At 50.5% G+C, this 25,385-nt stretch overlaps 2 protein-coding genes across 8 annotated transcripts in view; both read right to left on the bottom strand.

Moving 5' to 3' along the window:
• The window catches only part of FLYWCH1 (FLYWCH-type zinc finger 1), a 28,518-nt gene extending 16,790 nt beyond the window's left edge, over window positions 1-11,728 (bottom strand). For 2 of the 4 annotated variants that reach the window (XM_028498828.1, XM_028498830.1), the window contains exons 1-2: window positions 11,569-11,728; window positions 9,297-9,411 (exon numbers count right to left, since the gene is read on the bottom strand). In XM_028498828.1, the coding sequence (XP_028354629.1) occupies window positions 9,297-9,411 (115 nt within the window). In that variant the 5' untranslated portion in view covers window positions 11,569-11,728. Of the gene's footprint in view, window positions 1-336; window positions 439-9,296; window positions 9,412-11,568 lie in introns of those variants that run through there. The other 2 variants (XM_028498831.1, XM_028498833.2) reach the window with 2 other exon arrangements.
• A 9,576-nt stretch (window positions 11,729-21,304) lies between these two features.
• Window positions 21,305-25,385, bottom strand: part of FLYWCH2 (FLYWCH family member 2) — an 8,283-nt gene continuing 4,202 nt past the window's right edge. For 2 of the 4 annotated variants that reach the window (XM_055090649.1, XM_055090648.1), the window contains exons 2-4: window positions 23,945-24,046; window positions 22,770-23,201; window positions 21,305-21,608 (exon numbers count right to left, since the gene is read on the bottom strand). In XM_055090649.1, the coding sequence (XP_054946624.1) occupies window positions 21,505-21,608; window positions 22,770-23,100 (435 nt within the window). In that variant the 5' untranslated portion in view covers window positions 23,101-23,201; window positions 23,945-24,046 and the 3' untranslated portion in view covers window positions 21,305-21,504. The remainder of the gene's footprint in view (window positions 21,609-22,769; window positions 23,202-23,944; window positions 24,047-25,385) is intronic. The other 2 variants (XM_007100029.3, XM_055090650.1) reach the window with 1 other exon arrangement.

Below are 25,385 nucleotides of genomic sequence, written 5' to 3'. Positions count from 1 at the left end.
GGTGGGTCCAGAGCCTGCCCCGCACAGCACCTGGGGTACCTCATCCAGGATAACAGGAACCAGTCTTCCTGAGCACCAGGTGTTGGGGAAAAGAACTTTGGGGACATGAGTTCAGGTCACCAACCCTCCCAGAATGCCTGGTGCCCTTCACCCTGACACTGTGTCACTGGGAGCATGGGCTGAGCCCCTGCTGGCACTCTGCAGACCCCAAAGGAGGAGCGTGGCCCTGGGAGGAGGTACTCTCTGGATTCACAACTAGATCCATCCCCCATCCCAGGCGAGAGGCCCCAGGGCACCCAGTGCTAGGGGATCCTAGGACCCCACGAGGGCAGCGACCTTGTGTCTGAGCTGGTGCTGGCTCTGCCTCAGCTGAGTGGGGACAGGGCTGTGGAGGTGTCCAGAGAATCCGTGGTCACTGAGGGCTCCTTGGCTTCTGGTCTGGAGAAGCAGAAAGGATGGATGACAGGCAGGGCTGGCCTGGAGACCGGGGCCCTGGGGCATCAGTGTGGGGGCATCAGTGTGGGGGCATCAGTGGCCGTTTTGTCTTCCTGGGGGACTGGGTGGTGGGTGCATGTCAGGGTCTTTCCCATCTATCAGTACTAGCCCAGAAACAGGATGCTTCCCCACCTGTGAGTTGTCATCCCCATCCCAAGCTCTACGGTTCTAATACCCGGGTCCCCCATTCCTGCTCCAACATTTTCTGGTCTGGGGCCCACATTCAGCTCCCAAGGCCTGTCAGCCCAAGCGCTGGGCTCGTGGGTCTCCGTGGAGAGGAGCCAAGGCCAACGGTGCAGGGGGCGCCGCGTCCCCTACAACCTCTCCCAAACCCCATGCACTGCAAGCCTGCACACCCAGCCCCGGGCAGCAGCAAAGCCCCGTCCTGAGGGGCGAGACTCAAGGAAATCCAGATAACAGGTAATGGGACACAGGACTGGGAGCCCCCGGCCAGGTCTGTCCTCCAGCGTCATCCTCCTCCGGCCCCCGGACAAGCCAACCCCTGCTCCTCCTGTGCAGTCCTCCCGGCTCTGCCCATCCCGCCCCACAGGGCGATGTAGCGGTACTGGGGACTTGGGGGAACATGGGGACCGGCCGCAGCAAGATAGCGCCGGCGTCTCAGCGGGCAGAGCCGCTCGGGCGGGAAAGGGTTACGCGGGAAGTCACGCCCCCTTGCCGCCCCCGCCCCCGCTCGCTGATTGGTCTCGGCCCATGTCCCTCCGCCGGCAGCCCGCCTCCACCGGCAGCCCGCCTCCGGGGCTTGCGCGCTCCGGGTTGCCGGGAGAATGAACTTGGTCTCTACCCGGCGTCCTCTCCTCAACGAGGTAAGAGGGCGCAGAGAAACTGGCCCTCCCTTCCACAGGCCTTTCAGACAACTCAGGCCCATAAAACGTTACGGTCACTGCCCACCCAGCATGCATGTTCCTACAGGACCAGGCGGTTGGTCCCCGCCGTGCAGAGGGACAGGAGTTGAGGCTGCAGGGACCCCGACAAACCAATGGCCTCAGTCTCAGGCGATCAGACGCCGAAGCCCGGCCTCCTTCAGGCCACTGGGGGTTGGCATGACAGAGAACCCCCACATTCCCGTGAAACTGTACCCAGAGTCATGTGTACCCCGAGTCAGTGTAATTCTCTCAACTAAAATCTCTGTACCTCAAAGGATATGGAACAAGTTCCAGCGCAACAAAAGACCTTGAACTGTGGCTGACTACAGACTGTGGAAAGGCTTGGCTCCTTGCCAGTGGGCTTGAATTTAGATTCGATTGACGGTTCCCATTCTCAACCATTAAAGGGCTTTAAAGTGTAGACGGTTTAATGACTACAGATCCTCCCATAAAGTATGCAGGCCCCTTTGCCATGTGGTCTTGAATCTGGACTGGTCTCCAGCCCACACTGGTCACTTGCTGTAGCCAATAGAGCGTGGCAGAAGCCCGCTGTGCGGGTTTGGACGCCCTCACCCTCATGGACAGGGGCCCTGAGACTGCCAGAGAAGGAAGCTGTATGAAGGGCCACATGCAAGGGATGGAGGCACTGCCAGGCGTGGAGGGAGGCCATTTCCAGTGTACAGTCCAGCAGAGCCTCTAGCTGTGTGTAGCCACAAGAAGGAGCCTGGGGAAACAAGCCCAGGCACCTCATGGAACCCTGATCAATACTAAACTACTGTTATTTTACGCCAGTAAGATCAGGGCTCATTTGTTATGCAGCAGTAACTGATATTCTTGGCAAGTGACTGAACCTAGTCGGTTTTGGCTTTTTGACAGATGAAATAATACTAATGGTTGTGAAATATCCAATATCAAAGTGCTTTTGAACTCTTGAACTCTAGGGGCCATGCTACACAAATTTTAAATCCCTCAGATGATCACATTAAAAGGCTGGTAACCCAGTGAAAGGAATAAAAATATTAAGTATAAAGGATAGCAAATGAGAATTACTTATTTTAAAAGTCTGTAACATGAAATAAGCCAGACATAAAAGGACAAATGCTGTATGATTCCACGTATATGTTGTACCTAGAGTAGTCAAATTCATAGAAACAAAGTCAAATGGTAGTTGCCAGGGGCTGGGGGGGAGGGGAAATGGGGAGTTAGTGTTTAAATGTTTCAGTTTGGGAAGATGAAAAAGTTCTGGAGACGGATGGTGGTGATGGTTGCACAACAATGCAAATGTATTTAATGCCACTGAACTGTACACTTAAAAATGATTAAAGTGGGGGGGTGAGATGAATTGGGGGATTGGGATTGACATATATACACTACTGATACTATGTATAAAATAGATAACTAATGAGCACCTACTGTATAGCTCAGGGAACTCTACTCAATGCTCTGTGGTGACCTAAATGGAAAGGAAATCCAAAGAAAAGGGGATATATGTATACGTATAGTTGATTCACTTGCTGTACAGTAGAAACTAACACAATATTGTAAAGCAACTATACTCCAAAAAAATTTTTTAAAAATGATCAAAGTAGTACATTTTTGTTAGGTATATTTTAACACACACGCAAAAAACAAAAACAAAACAAAACAAAAAAACCCAACTATAACAAACCATACATAGTAATGCTCCACCTACCATACTGGTGAATGAGGTTCTCCATACAATGCAGATTTCTGATTAACTAAAGTTATCTCTCCATGATTCTGAATTTTACAATTTCTCTCTCTTTCACAATTTATCCACTGAGGATGGATGCTGCCTAAGCTCTAATGACTCATCACTGTCTGGATAAAGACAGCATACAATTTTTATCCTGATTTGGAAAATGAAGTGTCCCATCCAGTTCCCTTGGCACTCCACCCCCCGGGGGCCCTTTCTCCATCATTCATATCCTGCTCTCTCTGGTCTCCAAACCTCTCTGCCTCCTCTGGGTCTTTGCATCTAGAGTTCTCAGGTCCTAATCTTCTTAGGTCTCCTATATCCTAAAACAAAACCTCACAAGACCCTCTCCCTCCCTCAACAGTTAGACTTTGCAGAAACAGTCCATACCCCTTCCTTCTCACCCAGGCCGCCTGGCAGTTGCCCCCCAACTCTGCAGACACCACTCTCCTGTTGGGCCACCGTGCAGGATCAGCACCTGCTGGGTCAATCCATAATCCATGTTTCCCTCTGAAATACCTGCTCTGGCCTGTATGTGGTCTATCCATGCAGTGGAATTTATTCAGCCATAAAAATGAATAAAGTTCTGATACATGTTACCATGTGGATGAACCTTGAAGACAGTATGGCTCAGTGAAAGGTGCCAGACACTAAAGTCAGCATGTCGTATAATTCCATTTATGTGAGATGTCCAGTAGACGCAAATCCATAGGGACAGAAAGTAGATTAGTGGTTGTCAGGGGCTGGAGGGGAGGGAGGGGGAGATTAGGGAGTGATACTAAGGGGTGTGGGGTTTCTTCTTGGGGTAATGAAAATGTTATAAAATTGGCTGTGAATACAATAAAACATTGAATTATACACTTTAGTTGGGGGAATTGTATGCTATGTGAATCATATCTTAATAAGGTTGTTTAAAAAAAACCGTATAGGGAATCCCCCGGTGGTCCAGTGGTTAAGACTTGGTGCTTTCACTGCCAGGGCCTGGGCTCAATCCCTGATCAGGGAACTAAGATCTCGAACAAACAAACAAAAAATCCTTATAGGTATGACTCATGTCCCCAGGGTCATCTGGATAAAAAACAGTTTTCTCCATCAGAAACAGGCTTCTCACTCCTGGGCCTGGTTTCCTCACCAAAGGAGAGGGGTGGCATGGACTATATACTGAGATATTTTGGAAGTTTCTAAGATCATATTGTAAAAACTACATAGAAAACATTTAAAAATGTTGAGAACCGACACTCATAAATCACCCACGAGCCTGCCACTCAAATGCACAGCTGTTTCCATTCTTGTATTAGTGCCTTTAATATACACGTAATTTTCTGTTGCACACACATGTGTTCAACATGTTTGCTATTTTATTCCTCTTTAGAGTGGGAATCCCACACCTGCAGACCAGATGGAGCCCTTGTGAAGGACCAAAGCATTATGTAACGCAGGCCCCTAACGTGAACACAAATCTAAATCCTCAGCAATACCAAAAGATGACCACAAGATGGCAATGTTGCTCCTTGAAAGGCACGTAGAGCATCCTTGGCAGAATTAGATGTATCACAACGTTTAAAAACTAGAATTTGGGAGTTTTTCCATATCAGACAAATAATTTAGGAAGACTTCTGAAAACGTTTGTATTTACAAAATATATTAGGTAGAAAGCAAAATCCAGTTAACATATCGGCAAAGACTATGTTTTCTAAGCTAAGGTTTAAATAAAAAAAAAAAAGACCAAAATATTCCTTGGACCGTGACACTGCCTCTAGACCTCAATCCACTTCATTTCTTCTGTCTCATCTCAAGTCTCAAGTCTGGTCACATTTGTTATTTATTGACTATTTTTATTGTATGTACTTGTGACTTAAAAAAAACCTTAAATAACCGGGAGGAAATATCTCAAAATGTTAAAACTAGTAAGGAAAGCAATTTATTTTTTCCCTTAAATTTCTTTTGTTTTCTCAAAATTGTTTACAATGTGCATGAACTCTTTACAGTGGGAAAATAGTAAACACTTTAAAGATAAGCTGCATCACCTTGCTTGGTAATTTTTTTCTTTAACTCCATAACTCTCAGGAAAAGTAGGGATTCCATTTCTATGCAAGATGTGTCATACAGGAAAATAAAGAGTAATATAGACAGGGGACTTCCCTGGTGGTCCAGTGGTTAAGACTCCACACTTCCAATGCAGGGGGGCATGGGTTTGATCCCTGGTTAGGGAACTCAGATCCCACATGCTGCACGGTGCAGCCAAAAAATAAAATAAAATAATAAAATAAAATCCAAAGAAATTGAAAAAAAAAAGAGTAATATAGACAATGGGACAGAAAAACAAGTAAAAATCAAGTACGTTGCAGTCTGTGTTGTGGGCCTTGCATGGCCTTAAAGACATCTCCCCCAAGATATTTATTACCCACAAAGGGAAAGATAATGACTTGACAGGGGAGAAATCTCGCATACACAGCCTTAAGTGCTCAAGGTCAACTTCACCAGTAATAAGACATATCAACACCATGACCTCCTTGATAAGATGCACCAAGGAGGACACAGCATCACCTCTGTGATATTCCTGCCCAGAACGCACACCCTCATGTGGCACCCCCAAGCCACATGGAGGGACAGTCTACAAAACAACTGACCAGGACACTTTGAAAGTGTCAAGGTCATCCTGGACAAGGAAAGGCTGAGGGCCTGTCACAGACTGGAGGAGACTAAGGAGACACAAGGACAAAATGCAACATGGGATTTCGGAACAGAAAAAGGACATTAGGGGAAAAGCTGGTGAAATTTGCATATGGTCAATAGTTTAGGTTAATGGTTTTGTACCCACGTGGATTTCCCAGATTTGCTCACTGCACAATGTTAGGTAAGATGCTGACATTCAGGGAGACTGGGTGATGAGTATAGGAAAATTCTTTGTACTTTTTTTTGCAATTTTTAAAAAAGTCTAAAATTAACTCAAAATAAAAGGATTTTGAAAACCCAAGTTTCAAACTTACAGACACAATGGAAGTTGACAGAGAAAATAAATGACCCATAGGCCTCCTGGGTGGAAGGGTGGGGGAGGAGAGGAGGGGACACAAAAGGGATACTCTCTGACCCAGAGCCATGTGGTTGGTCCTCGAGCTGGCACCTGAGCCAGGAACAAAAATCCTATAACATCATGCGTACCTCAAGTATGGGGACCCAACAATCTCCCTTCACCATCATCCCCGCTCTGCTTCTGGGGAAACTGAGGCTCGGGCCTGAAGCGAGTGGCCCAGGACCACACGGGTAGTGAGAGTCAGGCCTTCAGAGCTGCATTGATCAGCCCTACAAACCAGCTATGTTATGGCTTAGCACTGTGGCTTCCAGCTGATCTGGCCAACCAGAGGCACCATGGGAGACTGGAGGGTGTCCCCGAAGCGACCTGCCTGGGGTGGCTGCTCCAGCTCTGCTGGGTCCCACCTGCCACCCTGGCTGCTCTGCCGGGCCTCGCTGTGGGGGTGGCATCCCGCCACTGCTAATCCCTGGGCTGCTCACCATTTCCCATGTGGCTTCTCAGCTCTTCCACCACCAGGGAGAGCAATGAAATTCCCAGTGAAACCTTACGGTAGTTTCTATTTTCCCATATGGTTTCCGATCACACATGCTTCAAGAGTCCAAAGGACTGTGATCACACATTTCATGTTCACCAAATACCAATGAGGTGCCTGGCACTAGGCGAGGGCTTTGCATGCTTTATTCCATTTTATCTCCCAAATACTCTCATCCATTAGGCCTGCTGTTGTTTCATTCACAGAGGAGGAAACTAAGGCTCACTCTTAGATTCCTGTGACCGAGAGCCAAGCCGCTAAAGGACAGAGTCAGCATTCAAAACTCCTGTGTCTGTTTTCAGGGCCTAAACTCTTAATATAAGTTAAAATGGTTCTTTTCAATTTGAGGATTCCAACCCATAGGAATCAACGCAGTAGGTTAAGGCTGGCTGTTCTCAGTCATGGTGATCTGCCCACCAGGCGACATCTGGCCAGGTCAGGAGACATTTTTGGTTGTCATAGCTAGGGGGAGGGGCAGGCTACTGGTATCTGGTAAGTGGGAGCCAAGGATGCTGCTCAACATCCCACAGTGCCCGGGGCAGCCCCCACCACCCCCCCAGGAAGGATCTGGTCTAAAACAGCATCAGGGTCAAGGTTGAGAAACCTGCTTAAAAGCAGCGCTTGAAAAATAAAACAGAACAGAAAGAGTGCACCCATATACTGAGGTTAAGTACAGTTTTCATGAAGCTTTTATTTCAATTATTTGTATATGTAATTCTGGTCTCCATAAGAATTACTCGGGGCACTTGATAAAAATGCAGATGCTTAGAGCACAGGATTCCTGGAGCCCCTCCCTGTTACCTCCCCACCAACCAACCAGAAGAAAATCACATACCCTGCAGCCTCACCCCAAATTTTGCCTATAAAAACTTTTCCCTGAAAATCATGGGGAGTTTGGGGTTTTTGAGCACAAGCCGCCCATTCTCCTTGCTTGCAATAAACCTTTCTCTGATAGTAAAAAAAAAAAAAAAAAAAAATCAGATGCCTGGATTTCCCATCCAAAATTCTGATGGTGAGTCTGGAGCAAAATTCAAGAATCTGGATTTTTAACAAGTACTCCCTGAGACTCTGGTTTTGGTGGATCATGGACTTGGCTTTGAGAAACAATGGAATAGATGCCCTTGAGGTTAGGTGGCCAGAGGCTAAGTGACCAACTTAATAAGGATTTGAGGTTTTCTTTATGCAGGGCAACACATAAAGTGTTTCACATACATTACCTCATTTAATCTGTCACATTGTACAGGTTCCCTCATTAATGCATTAAACAGAATCATTAACATTTGTTTGTTTTATATAGGTGGGAGAGTCATGATTGCATCTTTTTAAATGATTCTTTAATAACAATTTAACAAGTTTCAGACACCTTGAGATATTTTGGGGACCTCAAGAAGAGTGGAATTTGTCCAAGAAGAGTGGAATTTGTCTAAATTTTAAGTAGTACAGGTGAAATCTGGGGGAGAAAGCTCGTTGGGCACGGCTTTAGTACCTTGGGATAACAAATACCAGACTTTTAAAAATCCAATCTGAGGTTCCTCACAGAGACTTCCAGCAAAACAAACTCAAGAAGGCCTATGAGGTGAATTAGCATGCCTGTCTCACCTATGTAAATAATCAGGCCCAATCTTACTGGACCAGCCTTATTTCATGCAAAAAATATCTTTCATTGAGATTATGAGGCCATAGGGAAAATTTGTGCTTCAGTGGAGAACTGGGTTTTGTCTAGAATACAGCCTTTCAGGTTATACGATTCTAGCCTGTTGTTGCCTTTGAGCTACTTCTGCAACTCTGCCCAGATAACGGAACAAGGTAAAATAATTCTATTCTGTAGACACGTTCTCTCTTTCTTGCCATGTAAATAAATACAGATAAATAAGTAACTTCTCCAGTTTTGCCTCCATTTGCACATTCATGTCAATATTCCTAATCTACAGTCTTCCAGAATCTTTTTTGGATTCTCCTGCAAACTGGTTGTAAGATCTTACTGGTTCCTTGATTGATGAGTTAAGTAAAAGCTTGCACACATGTTCATTTAGTATCTGTATGAAAGAGTTTTATTTTCTTTGTTTTGGTCTAAGCCTCTGCTTTTCAAATCTCCCTGGTCATTGGTCTTATAATCTTTGGGTTCCAGGCAGCAATTTTAAAAATTACATAGGAAATAACCAATCTGCATTGTGTGTAACAAAAGTGAGCATTATTTTATGAAACTTCTATTTGCAATACATTTATATATTTGTTCTAGGTGGATTTAAATGTATTTTTTAATTTTTGGATGATCATTGTTTTGAGGTAAATACTTGGGCCCTAATGTGTTTTTTCATAATATTCCATTTTTACTCAGTAAAGATTTATTGAATTGGCTAGAATATTTTTAAGTCAGGCAGATGTAAATGGAAAGTAGGAGAGCCACACAGTTTACAGTTGGTCACTCTCTTATGCTGTTTCCCCTCCCCCAAAATTGAGGTACAGTGCAATCTGAGTGCAATACTCAGACTGCCTGCTCTAATAAACCCAACACCCAAGACACACACAATATTACAAACTGTTAGGTGCCTCTCAGACACCAGTGGGTCCAAGCCCTAAGATCCTGAAAGGCAGAGCCTCGCTCAGCAGCTGATGGCGGATCAACAGAATTACCTTCATACACAAGAGTGAGAACCACCATCAGTGTCCGCCAACACCCGTCGTTAGTGCTGACTTGCTGGGTGGGAGACCTGGGGCAAATCCCATCACTTCTCTGGGCTGATTTCATCTGTGAAACAGGAAAAGTGGCAAATGAGACACTGTATGTGAAATTCTTCCATAAACTTTGAATCATCATGTAAGAACAAGGAGTACTTTGTCCAGGCCCAGCAGAGGTTCTGAATAGTGGAAGGGGGAGGAGCGAATATCCTGATGTTTGAAAAAGCTCCTGGATGATTCCAAAAGCTGCCCTGCCCCCCACCCCCAGCAAGCTATGAAAATTAGAGGTGCGCACTGATTGGCTCATGGACCCTCCTACCATTATGAGCAAAGCCTCTGAGTGTGCATACAGGCATTAGTCCTGGGAGAGGTGAAGGTGGCAGTGATCTCCCTAAAGATTAAGAATTCTATTCCAGGGACTTTCCTGGTGGCACAGTGGTTAGGAATCCGCCTGCCAGTGCAGGGGGCAGGGTTTGAGCCCTGGTCCAGGAAGATCCCACATGCCGCGGAGCAACTAAGCCCGTGTGCTACAACTACTGAGCCTGTGCTCTAGAGCCCGCAAGCCACAACTACTGAACCCGCGCGCCTAGAGCCGGTGCTCCAAAACAAGAGAAGCCACTGCAATGGGAAGCCCGCGCACCGCCACAAAGAGTAGCCCCCTGCTCACCGCAATTAGAGAAAGCCCGCCCGCAGCAATGAAGACCCAAGGCAGCCAAAAATAAATAAATAAAATAAAATAAAATAATAATTCTGTTCCAAAGCAGGGCTTCTCAACCTCGGCACCACTGACATTTTGCACCAGATAATTCTTTGTTGTGGGGGGTTGTCCCGTGAAATGAAGGATGTTTAGCAGCATCCCTGGCCTCTGCCTGCGAGATGCCAGTAGCAGCCACCAAATCCTGACAACCAACATTGCTGCATGTCCCTTGAGAACCACTGCTGCAAAGCAACTTAAAGGCAGAGGACACAGAAAGGGAGACTCCAGCTAATAGTACTCCCAGCCCCAGATCCCCCAACCCCCCTAGAGCACAATCGTGGCTATTTCCACGCCTCCCATATCAGGTCTAATTCGTCCTCACATCTCTGGGAACCTGGTCACACCATCTTCCACGCCTTCCCACCCCACATTACCTCAGGGCTTCGATACCCACCACCTCCTAAATGGCTTTTCTGCCCCGCATCCGGCTGTTCCGATTCTCCCTACGCAGCGCTGAGTTCCTAAAGCTGAAACATTTCCCTCTCCAATAAAAGTAGTATCCGTCTCCGTTATAAACGCTCTATAATCTAGCCTCCACATACGAACTCTTCCCCAAGTCCGACTAGGAGCTTTTGGGAAGAGGAACAAGGTAAACCTGCCTGAATCGCACCAAGTCCTGGAGATGATTTTGGCCCCAAAAAGCATTAATGTCAAAATAATAAAAATATACCCTTTCTTTGGAATTGAAGTTTACACGTGATTATCTGTTATTGGACCTCTGCATCCTCCAAAGGCAAGGGGTAACGGAAGTGAATGGTCGTTAAAGCAAGGGCTTCAAACTGTGGTCAGACTCATTAGGTCCTGAAATCAGTTTAATGGGTTAGCAACAGACTTTTGGAATGGAAAGAACAGAATAGAATAGAATAGGACAGGACAGGACAGGATAGGATAGGTTGGAATTAGAACCCACGTAGAGTAGATCTGGCTGCGTCATGTGAGGTTGGGGTAAAAATCTCCCTTTAAACTTATCGCTCAGTAATCTGCATCTACAGGCGTGTAAAATATATTTCTCACTGTAGGTTGAGTCAAAAAAGTTTGAAAGCCCCAACAGGTAATCTACATATTCAGCAGTGGAAACAGGTGTAACAACAGTAAAAAGTGCAAGGTCACTGGGACCTCCAGAAGCACAAAGACTGGATGGGGCTGGGGTGAATGCCAGGGCGGGGGCAGCACTGGGTGGGGCGGACACGGTCAAGGAAAGGCAAACCCATGTGGGGCTCTCTGACTTGGGGTGTCAGGGCTCAGTCCCGGGGTCGGGTGGGTGGAGGGGGTGAGGAGGAGCGAGGAGAAAGGAGGCTGCGAATTGCAGGTGAAGGACAAGGAGGCGGCCTGAGCGCCGGGACGCAGAGTACAGGGACACCCCCCTCCTCAGCATCAGCAGTCCTGGGGACCCCCGGGAGAGCCCGGCTGGGGGCGCGGCCACGCCAAGTGACCCGAGACCCTCCCTGACCCGCTGGGGCCCGTCCTCACCGGGCACCGGCCGGGCGGCGACGGCAGCGGGGCCCTCCCTCTCCGGAGACCGAGCCGCGGCGGGTCCTCTGGCCTGGGGCCGCCGCAGCCACAGGCGCCGACCTCGCGGCCCAGGCCCCTCCGGCCACCGCAACCGGGTGCCCACTCCCCGCCCCCACCTGCCCTCTCGGGAGCGAGCCCCGTGCCGCGCGCGCCGCCCCGCTGGCCGTAGGGAGCGCGCCCCGCCCCGCTGGGGAGCCGGCCTCTAGGAGCGCACTAGAGGGTTCCTAGCAAGCATGCGCAGCGGGGCCGCGGGGAGCCCATTCTTTGGGCAAACCCCACTTCTCCGGGTCTTCCGTGAGCGGTGCCTAGCTGGCGGCCGGACCAATCGGCGCTGGGAGGCGGGGCCATGGCTGGCCAAAGAGGCGGGGCAAGTCTAGGATTGGGCGGCGGCAGCCATGCACCGAGCTTTGATCTGACCTGAGGCTTGGGCGGCGGGTGGCCTCCGGGGCGGTGGACCCTCAGAGAAGAGAGTTGGGGGGGCTTGAGACCCCCAGACCTGATCCAGGATTTGACTCTGAGCTCCCTGAGCGGAAGCGGTCATTAAAAAAAATTTTTATTTTATTTATTTTTTATACAGCAGGTTCTTATTAGTTATCTATTTTATACATATTAGTGTATATATGTCAATCCCAATCTCCCAATTCATCCCACCACCACCACCACCCCACCCCTCTGCCACTTTCCCCCCTTGGTGTCCATACGTTTGTTCTCTACATCTGTGTCTCTATTTCTGCCGGGCAAACCGTTTCATCTGTGCCATTTTTCTAGGTTCCACGTATATGCGTTAATATACGATATTTGTTTTTCTCTTTCTGACTTACTACGGAAGCGGTCATTTAAATGCATCATTAGGCCCGTCACTTTCGTTAGCCAGCGGAAGAAAATTTCCTATGGACTTCATAGAAACCTTAAAATGACCTACCCCAAAGCTGGGTCAATTTGATTCAAACTAAATAATGATAATCACAGATTATAACTGAGTAAAATAAGAAGCCATGATCGATAGTGATGTAAATAAGTAAATGGGGAGATGGGAAAGCTCTTACAGTAGAATGCCAACAAATAAATGCAGAAGGAAGGATGCGGAAAATCACCCTTTGGCGACCATCGTAAGTAATAATTGATTCGGGCAAAAATTATCAATGGCCGCTAAGACCGGAGGGTGAAAGTTTAACACGGAAATAGTATTTACATATTCCCAAAGTACATATTTCCGCACAATACATTTATTAATTACAAGAGGAAAAATATGAATTTTACAGTAGACAAATGGTCCTCAAAGTGTAGTCTGGGGTTCCCGGAAGTCCCTGTGGGATATTCCAAAGGTTACATGACGTGTAACAGGTTGAATGCCAAAGCACAGATGAGAACCTTTAGTCCTCCATTAAGCCTACATTAAAGAGATTTGCAACAACAACAACAAAAAATGTAGAACAACGCCATTCTTATAAAATTTCTTTGTTTTGGAAAATATAGTGATTTTCATAAAAATATGTTATGCTGACACATAAAGCGTTTATTATTGTATCTTTTGGTAACAGATTTATTGGATATAACTCACATACCATACAGTTCACCCATTTAAAGTGTACCAATTGAATGGTTTTTAATAGATTCACAGAGATGCGGACATCACCACACTCAGTTTTAGAACAATTTCATCACGCCAAAAGAAACCTTTAGTGATCACCCCCAAGTCCCCCATCCTCCCATGCTAAGCAACTATTAATCTTTCTGTCTCTATAGATTTGCATATTGTGGACATTTCATTTAAGTGGAATCATACAATCATATATCTTGTGTCTGGCTTCTTTCACTTAGCATAGTGTTTTCAGAGTCCATCCATGTTGTAGCATGCCAGTAGTATTTCATTCTTTTTATCATCAAATAGTATTGCACTGTATGGATATACCCCAATTTGTTTATCCATTCATCTGTTAACTGACGTTTGCATTGTTTCCACTTTTTGGCTACTATGACTAATGCTTCTGTGAACATTATGTGCAAATTTGTGTGGACAGATGTTTTCAATTCTTTTGGGTATACACCTGGGATTGGATTTGCTGGGTCGATGTTTAACCATTTGAGGAATTGCTAGATTGTTTTCCACAGGGTCTGCTCCATTTTACATTCCCACCAGCAGTGTGTGAGGGTTCCAACTTCTCCACATCCCTGTCAACAGTTGTTATTATCTGTCTTTCTGATTACAACCATGCTAATGGATATGAAGTGGCATTTCATTGTGGTTTTGATTTGCGTTTCCCTGATAGCTAATGATGTTGATCCTCTTCTCAAGTGCTTATTTGACATTTGCATATCTTCTTTGGAGAAATGTCTATTCAGATCCTTTGCCCATTTTAAAATTGAGTTGTCATTTTATTATTAAGCCTAAAAATTCTTTATATTTATATTCTAGATACACGTCCGTTGTCAGATATATGATTTACAAAAACTTTCTCCCATTCTGTGGGTTGTCTTTTCACTTTATTGCTCCCAGTTAAGATGGTGTCCTTTGAAGCACAAAAGTTCTTAATTTTGATGATGTCCAATTTATCTGTTTTTTCTTTTGTTGCTTGTGCTTTTGATGTCACATCTAAGAAATCACTGCCTAATCCAAGTTCACAAAGATTTACCTGTATGTATTCTAAAAAGTTTTATAGTTTAGTCTTACATTTGGGACTTAGACCCATTTTGAGTTGTGTTTTGTTTTGTTTTTGTTTTTTTTTTTGTTTTTTTATGGGCAAAGTAGGGCTCTGATTTCATTCTTTTGCATATGGGTATCTGAGTTGTGCCATTTGTTGAAAAGACTGTTCTTTCCTCTCTGTGATTATTTTGGCTCCCCTGTTGAAAAACAATTAACCATAAATGTGAGGGTTTATTTCTGGACTCTCAATTCTATTCATGGGTCTGTGTTTATTTTGTGCCAGCACCACACTGACTCAATTACTGTTGCTTTGCGGTAAGTTATGAAATCAGAGAGTGTGAATTCTCCAACTTCGTTCTTTCCCTTTCGTTCTGGGTCCCTTGAGTTTCCAGTTGTCATCTTTCTTGTCAATCTTTTTGAAAATGAATCTCTCTTTTAAATTTTACGTCATTGCAAACACACTCCATGGCAATTATTTTCAAGTATTCCTGCTTTTTCCAACTAACTGTATATTGTAAAACTCCCCTCCCAATATTATAACCCTATTTACATATGGCTGGCTACATAGTTTAGTTATTTTCCTATTAGACACTAGTTTCTCTTTTTTATAGACAAATGTATTTTATAAGATGCCCAGATCTCATTTTTTTCCATCATAATACATCATATAAATTCAGGGGAAACACTTAAACGTTTTTCAGATCACATGATCTGATATAGAATTTCTAACCAGAAGAATCCTCCAACTCAATTTGAAGAAAAAAAATTTTTTTAAGCATTTTTAAAATTAATTAATTTAGTTTTGGCTGCGTTGGGTTTTCGTTGCTGCGTGAGGTCTTTCTCTAGTTGTGGCGAGCGGGGGCCACGCTTCATTGTGGTGTGCGGGCTTCTCATCGTGGTGGCTTCTCTTGTTGCGGAACACGGGCTCTAGGCGCGCGGGCTTCAGTAGTTGCGGCACGCGGGCTCAGCAGTTGTGGATACGTTTCTAAATTTCACTATTGCTGCTGTGGCTGGCTTCATTCCTAACTTTTGGGGAAGCTGGGTGAAAAGTATATGGGAATGCTTTGTACACTTGCAGTTTTTCTGTAGGTGTGAAATTATGTCAAAATAAAACGTCAGACAAAAAAAAAAAAAAAATCTGTTCCTTTGAGGGGATTCCGTGCGGGGAAAGCATCTTTTTCTGCTCTGGTCCAACCCTTGCCCATCTATCCAGCCCTCGCCCATCTATCCAGCCCTCGCCCATCGGTCCAGCCCCCACTCAGAGCGCACAATCACTGCACACTTATTCTCTGATCACCCTGCGCGGTGGGGACCGGGATTGCTCTGGCGCGGGGAGCTGCGGGGCCTGGGGGCTGCATTCCTGGACACTTGGCGGGTGGCGACCGGAGCGGCCCAGCATCCTCCGAGCGGACACCCGCCCTGCCTCTCGCCTGCCCAGGCGCGACGACGCCCCCGCATCCCCTCCTGCAGGGCGCCCCGGGCCCTCCGCTCACCGCGACCCTCCGCAGCCCCGCGGACTCCTCCCTCTGCCCGCCCCCCTTTGCCCAGCCGGAGCCCCCAGTCTCCCAGGTGGCAGAGTGAAGACGCTGCTCCTCTCTAGAAAACGCCACTACCCTGACACCCCTCCCCTCCGCCTTCCTCCTCTCGCTCTAAAGCTGCTGCTGGAAGTCCCCGCCGACCCCCTGCCCCTGGGCTCCAGGCAGGTGCAGGTCCAGGTCCCATAGGGCCCTCCTGCCCTGGTCCCCCGCCCGCTCCGCATTTCCACATTCTCCGCATCCTCCTTCGAATCCCCTCCTTCCCGCGTTCTCCCGCCCCCTTTCCCATCCTTGTTTTCAGTCCTCCGTCTCCCACTGCCTCATCCTCCGCGCCTTCCTCTCGCAGCTAAGTTCCGCCCAACTCCGACTGCGCGCTCTGGGTCCCCGCACCACTGCCCCTGCCTGGGCTCCGAGTGCCGCACCCCATCCGCACCCTGCGCCTCTCCTCCCGCTCCCCTGCCAGGTCTCCACCCTGGGCACCTTAGGGGCCCAAGTCCACAAAGACCCCTGCCGTGGTGGAGTTGAGCTTACGTTATGGGGGGTGGGTTGGGGAGAAGCAATAGATAATAATAAACAAGGAGTCACATGGTCTCTTAGAAGAGGTACTTGCTGTGGGGCAATCAGACAGGGAGGAGGAGGGGCTGCGACTTGTGTTGAGAGTGTTCTGTTCCTTTGAGGGGATTCCGTGCGGGGAAAGCATCTTTTTCTGCTCTGGTCCAACCCTTGCCCATCTATCCAGCCCTCGCCCATCTATCCAGCCCTCGCCCATCGGTCCAGCCCCCACTCAGAGCGCACAATCACTGCACACTTATTCTCTGATCACCCTGCGCGGTGGGGACCGGGATTGCTCTGGCGCGGGGAGCTGCGGGGCCTGGGGGCTGCATTCCTGGACACTTGGCGGGTGGCGACCGGAGCGGCCCAGCATCCTCCGAGCGGACACCCGCCCTGCCTCTCGCCTGCCCAGGCGCGACGACGCCCCCGCATCCCCTCCTGCAGGGCGCCCCGGGCCCTCCGCTCACCGCGACCCTCCGCAGCCCCGCGGACTCCTCCCTCTGCCCGCCCCCCTTTGCCCAGCCGGAGCCCCCAGTCTCCCAGGTGGCAGAGTGAAGACGCTGCTCCTCTCTAGAAAACGCCACTACCCTGACACCCCTCCCCTCCGCCTTCCTCCTCTCGCTCTAAAGCTGCTGCTGGAAGTCCCCGCCGACCCCCTGCCCCTGGGCTCCAGGCAGGTGCAGGTCCAGGTCCCATAGGGCCCTCCTGCCCTGGTCCCCCGCCCGCTCCGCATTTCCACATTCTCCGCATCCTCCTTCGAATCCCCTCCTTCCCGCGTTCTCCCGCCCCCTTTCCCATCCTTGTTTTCAGTCCTCCGTCTCCCACTGCCTCATCCTCCGCGCCTTCCTCTCGCAGCTAAGTTCCGCCCAACTCCGACTGCGCGCTCTGGGTCCCCGCACCACTGCCCCTGCCTGGGCTCCGAGTGCCGCACCCCATCCGCACCCTGCGCCTCTCCTCCCGCTCCCCTGCCAGGTCTCCACCCTGGGCACCTTAGGGGCCCAAGTCCACAAAGACCCCTGCCGTGGTGGAGTTGAGCTTACGTTATGGGGGGTGGGTTGGGGAGAAGCAATAGATAATAATAAACAAGGAGTCACATGGTCTCTTAGAAGAGGTACTTGCTGTGGGGCAATCAGACAGGGAGGAGGAGGGGCTGCGACTTGTGTTGAGAGTGTCTGTTTGAGGATGACGAGGAGTACGGATCTCACTCGCATTCTTCGGATAGCCGGACATCTGCCGGATTGTCACTGAGGAATCCTCCCTGGCCCCTTCAGAAGGCAAGTTAGAGCCGGTGCCCGGGCCTCAAAGGGCCTGGGTGGGCGTCCGGAATCTGCTGGGCCTGACGGCGTCCGCGCGCGCCTCCTCCCGGCCTCCAGGAGAATCAGCCACACTGAGCCTGGCGCGGGGGGCGGGCGTGGGCGGGGGCGTGCCTGGACCAGCTCTCCAAGCTAACCAAGGAAAATGCAACCCCCACGAAAAAACACGCAGAGGTTGTGCACACAAGATGAAGCAGGGGGCGTTATCAATATTTTCTTCTTAATGATATTACCGGATGTTGGCAAGGATGCCTGAGAGCCGGGTATTCACGGGCCCCGGGTGGAATGATAGTGGCTGTGTCCACCCCGTGTGCAGGAATCTCACCCAAGGCTTTTGAAAGGATTGTTACCAACCTGGAAACAACTGGGATACGTCTAACAATCAGGACTGGTTGGATAAATGATCACCCACCCCTGTAGTGGTACATTGTAAAATGGACGCTGGAGAGACATTTGTAATACATTAAGAAAAAAATAGGGAATTCCCTGGTGGTCCAGTGGTTAGGACTCCGTGCTTTCACTGCCGGGGTCCGGGTTCGATCCCTGGTCGGGAACTAAAATCCCGCAAGCCACGCAGTGGGGCAAAAAAAAATAATAATAAAGGCACTTTATCACCCCAATTTTCTGAATATAAAAAATATTTATCATAGACTTATCTCTAGATGGTGGAATTACTGTAGATTTTGTAATGTTTTTTCATAATCAGTATTTTCTGTTTATTTTCATGACCATGAATTACCTTTTTTTTTTTAGCTTGAAGGAAAGACCAATGCAAGATTTTTTTTTTTTTTCCTGCGGTACGCGGGCCTCTCACTGTTGTGGCCTCTCCCGTTGCGGAGCACAGGCTCCGGACGCGCAGGCTCAGCGGCCATGGCTCACGGGCCTAGCTGCTCCGCGGCATGTGGGATCTTCCCAGACCAGGGCACGAACTCGTGTCCCCTGCATCGGCAGGCAGACTCTCAACCACTGCGCCACCAGGGAAGCCCGCAAGATATTTTTAAAAAGTAAGTGTAGGGACTTCCCTGGTGGCGTAGTGGATAAGACGCTGTGCTCCCAACGCAGGGAGCCCAGGTTCTATCCCTGGTTGGGGAACTAGATCCCACATTCATGCCACAACTAAGGAGCCCATGTGCCGCAACTAAGACCCGGTGCAGCCAAATAAATAAATATTAAAAAAATAAATGTACAGTAGTCATCCTATTTACTTTTTATCCCCATCATAATTAATGCCTCCACCCACCCACTCATTGAGCGCAGAGACCCGGAACTGGTATCAATCTGCCACTTCTGAGGGTTTTCTGCTTCATTGACACTGGTGGGAACCACTCTTGACCGACAGGAACACACCCGTCCAGCAGGATGCCAACTGTGTGAACTGGAAGGGCCACTTGCCCCCAGCTCCCTTCTCCCCTTGGATTCTCCTCCTGGTGGGTGGCACTGTCATCCCGGGCTGGGCAGGCCAATCTTCCCTCAAACCCTGTCTCCCGAAAGAGACCACCCATCACTGAGCCCTTCTCCGTCCCCTTCTAGCATCTCCCATCTCCCCTCCCTTTTCTCTTCCCCGGGCTGTGGTGGTGCCCTCACCGGCCTCTCCGCTCCCACTTGGGACCCCCTCCAGTCTGTTCTCCTCAGAGCACCAGGGGAGTTTTGTAAAATGACACTGACCACATTCCTCCTCTGCATAAATCCGTCCCAACCTCCTACTACCCGTGATGAGCCTGGAACCCACCTGTGGCCTCAAGGCCCTGGGCCAGTAGCCTCTGCCAACCATTCCTGCCTCGTGGCCTTCCTGTCCTACCCCGTCTGGGCTCGCTCCTCCTAAGGCCGCCCTCTTCACCTTTCAGCTCCCTCCACGGGGCGTCCTCAGGCCCCTGTCATATGCTGAGGAGCTCCTGGGCCTCTCCTGGGCAGCCCTTAGCCCCAGATTTCATGGACTCATCAGCAGGAAGTCCTGTGTTTCCTGTCTACCTCTGGGAGGCTGGGGCTGTGACCTGTTTACCACTAGGTCCTGTGTACCCTGCTCTGGGCAGACATTAAGGTCCTCAAGAAGTGAAGGGGCAAGAAAGCGGCAGGACTGGGAGGGAGAGGGAGGGTGAATCTAGGTGAGGGATACGTGGTGCTCCCTGTATGTTCCTTCAACTTTTATGGGAGTTCGAAATGTTTCAAAATTTAAAAAATAAGAAAAGCTTAACACCTCCGGATCCAGTGTATGAGCTCCCTGCCTGGCTTGGCAGTGGCTTCCCACCCTCCTGGCAGATGACAGGCACCATAGGCCGCTTGAGCCCCCGGAGGGAGGTGCACCCTTCCTGTGCCCCACCCAGCCTCCAGGGGTGACCTAGTCAACCAGGCCCCCTCACTGGGGACCCGAGTGCCACCCCCGCCCCAGGCTCCCATGGCAGCTGCAGAAGGGGTCGATGGTGCCACAGCAAAATACAAGGGAGTGGATGCCCGCAGTGACCCTGCCCAGGCCAGGACTGCCTGGAGTCCAGGCTGAGTGTCAGGGGTCGAGGCTGGCAGGCTCCTCTCCCCACCTCCTCTTCTCATGCCTCCTCCACCACCAAATGTTAAACCAGAGCAAGCCCTCAGGCGGTCTCCTCAACTGACAGAACCAGCCCTCCAGGATGACTCAGAGCCTCAGGAAAGGAGAAATCTTGTGGGGGGTGGGAATCTATTTAAATATAGAATTCAGACAAAAGAACTTTTCAAGTTATGGTTACAGAATATAATTGTTACAGACAACCATGCTGTAAAAATAACAGCAAAATGGAGAGTCGGGCGCTGCGGATGTGCTGCGTAACTCACTTTTCCCAAGAGGGAGTCAACAGATACTGATTAAATTTGGAAAATGTTTGAAAACATAAGTCCTCTAAACTCTACTTTTAAAAAATAATCCATTTCCTTTTGCCCAAAGGCAGTTTTCAAATGATGAGGACCACGTGGGCTGAAGCAACTCGAGGCCGATGCCTTTTCTCAGGGGACCCCGACTTATGGTTGTAGGAGGGGAACAGTGTTTCTTCATCTTTTCCTCCAGCAGGGCAGCACCCAGGGGACCTGAGGAGGGGCTCAGGCTCCCAGGAATCTCCCTCAGCCCCCAAACCACCCAAAAGGAACACGGCAGGGGCACAATACACTTCTGTCAGGCGTGCCCCCTCACACCGCAGGCTCACCTCCTCAGCAGAACCTTGGGCTGCCATGGACATCACGGCCCCTGTGCACAGGGGCTGTCAGTCCTGTGTGGCTCCCTGGAGGATGTGGCCTTTCTGAGGGTCCAGCAGGAAGAAGCAGGCTGAGGCCTCCTGGGAACTGGCCCTGGAAGGAGAGCCAGGCAAGGGCAGGATCTGCTTCCCAGGGGTTCAGGGCAGGACACCAAAGGCAGCAGAAAGTGGAAACCTCAGAGACTCCACCTAGTTTCTGAGTCAGTGGTCGGGTTTTCCAGGCTGAGGAGGCCCAGGGTGTGAGGCCCTGGGAGATGGAGGCCACTGGAGAGCCCTCCTGGGCCTGAGAGATGGCCCAGGCCAGGAAGCCCTGGAGCAGGGCCAGGTAAGGGCTGGTGGGGGTTGGGGAGGCCCAGGAGCAGGGGTGTGGGGGTTGGAGGTGGGACCTCAAAGGACCCAGAATCATGGAATTTTAAAAACCTATCCATGGTGGGATCTAGTGTACAGCTTCTTTTATTCTCTTTTTAATTTTTTTTTCTTCTTACAAAAGTAAATTATGCTTGATCAGAAAAAGATTACAATGTTGAAAGTGAAAATCAGTCAGCGGCTGGGCCCCAGGCAGAAGCCCAGTGGAACGTGTAGAAGTTGCAGCCAAGTTCACTGACCCAGCCAGGACGCACCCTTGGTTGTCAGGGCTACAGGTCCTCCCTGGACACGATGGGGCCCATGGTGGACTCCTCCCCATCCACCAAGGGACTGGGGGCAGGCTGTCCTGCCAACCTTCCGTCTTCTTTTCCGTCTGGAAGATAAAGGGGTGGGTCAGGCTGTTGTAAAGGAAAAGGGGGAAGGGTTGGGGGGCAAACCTGGGGGTCCCAGCTGCCAGAGCAAGGGCGGGGATTGCTGACTCCAGAGACATGCTCCCAAAGGCCACTGGCCCAGGGACACAGAGGCTGTTTCCAGGAAACTTTGGGCCAAATCTGGGCTGAGCATCAGGAAGCTACTGCTCCCTCCCCGCTGCCTGGCCCAGGACGGGGCAGGAGGTGGGGAGGGCTGTGGACAGGTCTGGAGGTAAAGACGGAGGGGCAGGTTGAGAGGTGTTGACTGCCCATGAGCACCTGCCCAGGGGAGCCCATGGGGCCGAGCTGCAGCCCTTGTTCCGCTCTTCATCTCTCCATCTGAGGAAGGGTGACTTTGTCCTGATTCTCACAAAGGTGCCATATGGGGTGGGGTCCATATGGCCCCAGAGCCCGCCTGATCTGAGAAGTGAGCAGAGGTCTCAGTTGGGGTAAAATGGCCTGTCCCACCCAGCTCAGCTGGAAGAATGGGCTCTGAGCCAGAGGGGGCCCCCCCATCCTTTGCAGTGAGCTAGCTGGTGGCCTCAGGGTGGTCACTTGGCCCTTCTGAGCCCTGCCTCCACACAGGTCATGAGGACAGAACCCTCTCTGCACTGGGCAGAGGCAGGTGGACATGAGGAGGCACTTGGAGCAGAACAGGCCGGTGGAAGGGCTCAAGGGTGAGCCAGGCCCACTGCAGAGGGGCCTCCAGTCTCCGGGGTCCCTGACTCCAGCAGGCTCGGGTCCCCTGAGAACTCTAGGTTTGTGGTTGGGGATGCCCCCATCTCATGAAAAAAAACAAAGGAGTAGACACAGAGAGAAATAGGCCCAGGAACACAGACATACAAGAACCCACACAAACTTACTCTCCTGGGCAAATACACACATAGGGAGACAGAACCTTAGAGAAACACACACACACACACACACAGACACACACGGAGGCCTATAGACACGCAGAGATTCACACTGAGATAATGTAGACAGATGCACACAGAAATGTTCAGAGCACACACATACTCCCCTGAGCCAGCCGAGCCTGCTGTCCCCCTGGCTGCCCAGATGACAGGGGACTTCGGCCCCAGGAAGGTCTTGCTCCTGCCCTGCTCGCTGGGCTGGGGCCTCACCTGTGTCCAGCTTGCTGCGTTTTTGCTCAGGCTCCTGGGGGGCGGCCTCAATGGCCCGCTGAGCCTCGGGATGGATCTTGAGGAGGGCTTTGGCAAGGGTGGCGGGGCCGGGCACCCCCAGGGACATGATGCAGTGCACTCCTTTGCGCTTGGCCCCCGCCACTTTGGCACTGTCCTTGGAGGCTGTCAGCAGCACCAGTTTGGAGAACTTCCTGGGCTTCCTGGGGGCTGCGGGGACGACATCTGTGCCCGGCTCAGGGGACTCAGGGGAGGGCTCCTGGCCGGCCTTCACGCTCTCGCCCTCCTGCTCACTGGGCTCGGGCAGGGGCATTCCGGGACCGATGGCCTGGCCACCAGGCCACACTCAGGCCCCAGCAGATGGATTTCTCCTCCACCTCTCTGGAAGGAACCCAGCAGTTCAAGGGCTCCGTCCTAAGGCAGGAGGCAAAATCCCATTAGTGGAGATGCCCTTGGACCTGGGTTCAGGAAGAATCTGGGCTGGAGGTTGGGGCAGATGGGGCTGCCTCGGTGCCCTCGGGGAAGGACCTGAATGGAGCCAGAGAACCCTGGGCTGGTGATTCTGCTCTCTTGGTAGCCTTGGGTCTGTCACCTCCCCCAGCCAAACCTCACTTTCCCATCTACAAAATGTGCCCCAAACAGGGCTCTCAAGGGGCTACTGGGGTGACCAAGGTGCTGACAGCTGTGAGTTACTAGGAATCCAGGCCCACAGGTGCTGAGCACAGGGTGAAGTGCTTCCACAGGTTTTTCCATTTAACCTTCAGCCCCATGTTATGAAAGTTGATCTTTCTCATTGACCCAGGTTACAGATGAGGACACTGAGGCATGCAGCCATGAAGGCAGAGCTGGGAGTCCAGTCGAGGTGGGTCCAGAGCCTGCCCCGCACAGCACCTGGGGTACCTTGTCCAGGATAACAGACACCCATCTTCCTGAGCACCAGGCTTCAGGGAAAAGTACTTTGGGGACATGAGCTCAGGTCACTGATACTCCCAGAATGCCCGGTGCCCTTCACCCTGACACTGTGTCACCAGGAGCATGGGCTGGGCCCTGGGAGGCAGAGCTCTCTGGATTCACAACTAGATCCGGCCCCCATCCCAGGCGAGAGGCCCCAGGGCACCCAGTGCTAGGGGATCCTAGGACCCCACGAGGGCAGTGACCTTGTGTCTGAGCTGGTGCTGGCTCTGCCTCAGCTGAGTGGGGACAGGGCTGTGGAGGTGTCCAGAGAATCCGTGGTCACTGAGTGCTCCCTGGCTTCTGGTCTGGAGAAGCAGAAAGGATGGATGACAGGGAATTCCCTGGTGGTCCAATGGAAGACTCTGTGCACTTTCACTGCCGGGGGCCTGGGTTCAATACCTGGTCAGGGAACTAAGATCCCACAAGCCACACGGCATGGCCAAAAAAAAAAAAAAAAAAAAGGAAAAGAAAAAAATGGATGACAGGGGCAGCGCTGGCCTGGAGACCGGGGCTCTGGGGCATCAGTGTGGTCTAGCTGTTTTGTCTGTTGGGGGTGATTGGGTGGTGGGCAGATGGCGGGGTCTTTCTCAGTTTCCAGTTTAGCCCAGAAACAAGATTGCCACCTTGGCAGACATCTCACCCTCCATCCAGGACTCAGACAGCACCAAGGCCCGTACACTCTTACTTGCCCCCCTAGACCTGTTTCTCCAACCTGGCTTTCAGTTGTGTTTCTCTGGCCCCTCCAATGCACATGGCTTGAGGTGTCCATGCCCCGCACCCCAAAGTCTTCAAAGACCCCTTCATCCATGAGAGGAGCCTGAGGTGCAAGGCCAGTGCATGCTTGGGGTGCCTTGTCCCCTGTAAGCTCCCCTTCTCAGTCAACTAGACATGAAAGCAGAGACCTGACAACTAGACACCAAAGCAGAGACCTCCCAACTGCGACAGAGGAAGACCCCCACCTCCAGGGGGTGTAGCCTCAGGTAAATTGCTTCCTGGTAGCAAGTCACCTGACCACAGGCACCCCTGGGATTGATGTCTCATTATCCCTCCTGTCCCTGGTCCAGCCCCTGGATAAGCCAACCCCTACTCCTCCCATGTAGTCCTTCCCAGCTCTGCCCATCCTGCCCCACAGGGCAGGCAACATGGTGGTACCTGGGACCTGGGGGGACATGGGGCCCAGCAGAAAAGACACTGCCTCCCCCCGGCCCCCAGAGAACCACTCTGGGCAGGAAAGGGTTATGGTGGGAAGCCCCACCCACAGGACCCTGCCCCCACACTCTGATTGGCCTGGTGCACAACCCTGGCCAGCAGCCCATACCTCTGTGGTCCAGGGATGAAACTCCAGGTGGTTGGACCCCTTTCTCACATCATATACAAATAATTAACTCTAAATGACCATAGACTTAATTATGAGAGCTAGTGATAAAACTCTTAAAAAAAAAAAGAAAAGAGTAAATCTTCCTGACCTTGGATTAGGCAAAGCTTTCTTCAGTATGACACTAAAAGTACAGGTAACCAGGGCTTCCCTGGTGGCGCAGTGGTTGAGAGTCCACCTGCTGATGCAGGGGACACAGGTTCGTGCCCCGGTCCGGGAAGATCCCACATGCTGCGGAGCGGCTAGGCCTGTGAGCCATGGCCGCTGGG

Source organism: Physeter macrocephalus, chromosome 14, assembly GCF_002837175.3.
Source record: "Physeter macrocephalus isolate SW-GA chromosome 14, ASM283717v5, whole genome shotgun sequence".
Taxonomy (NCBI): Eukaryota; Metazoa; Chordata; class Mammalia; order Artiodactyla; family Physeteridae; genus Physeter; species Physeter macrocephalus.
This window is presented reverse-complemented; position numbering and strand designations above follow the sequence as displayed.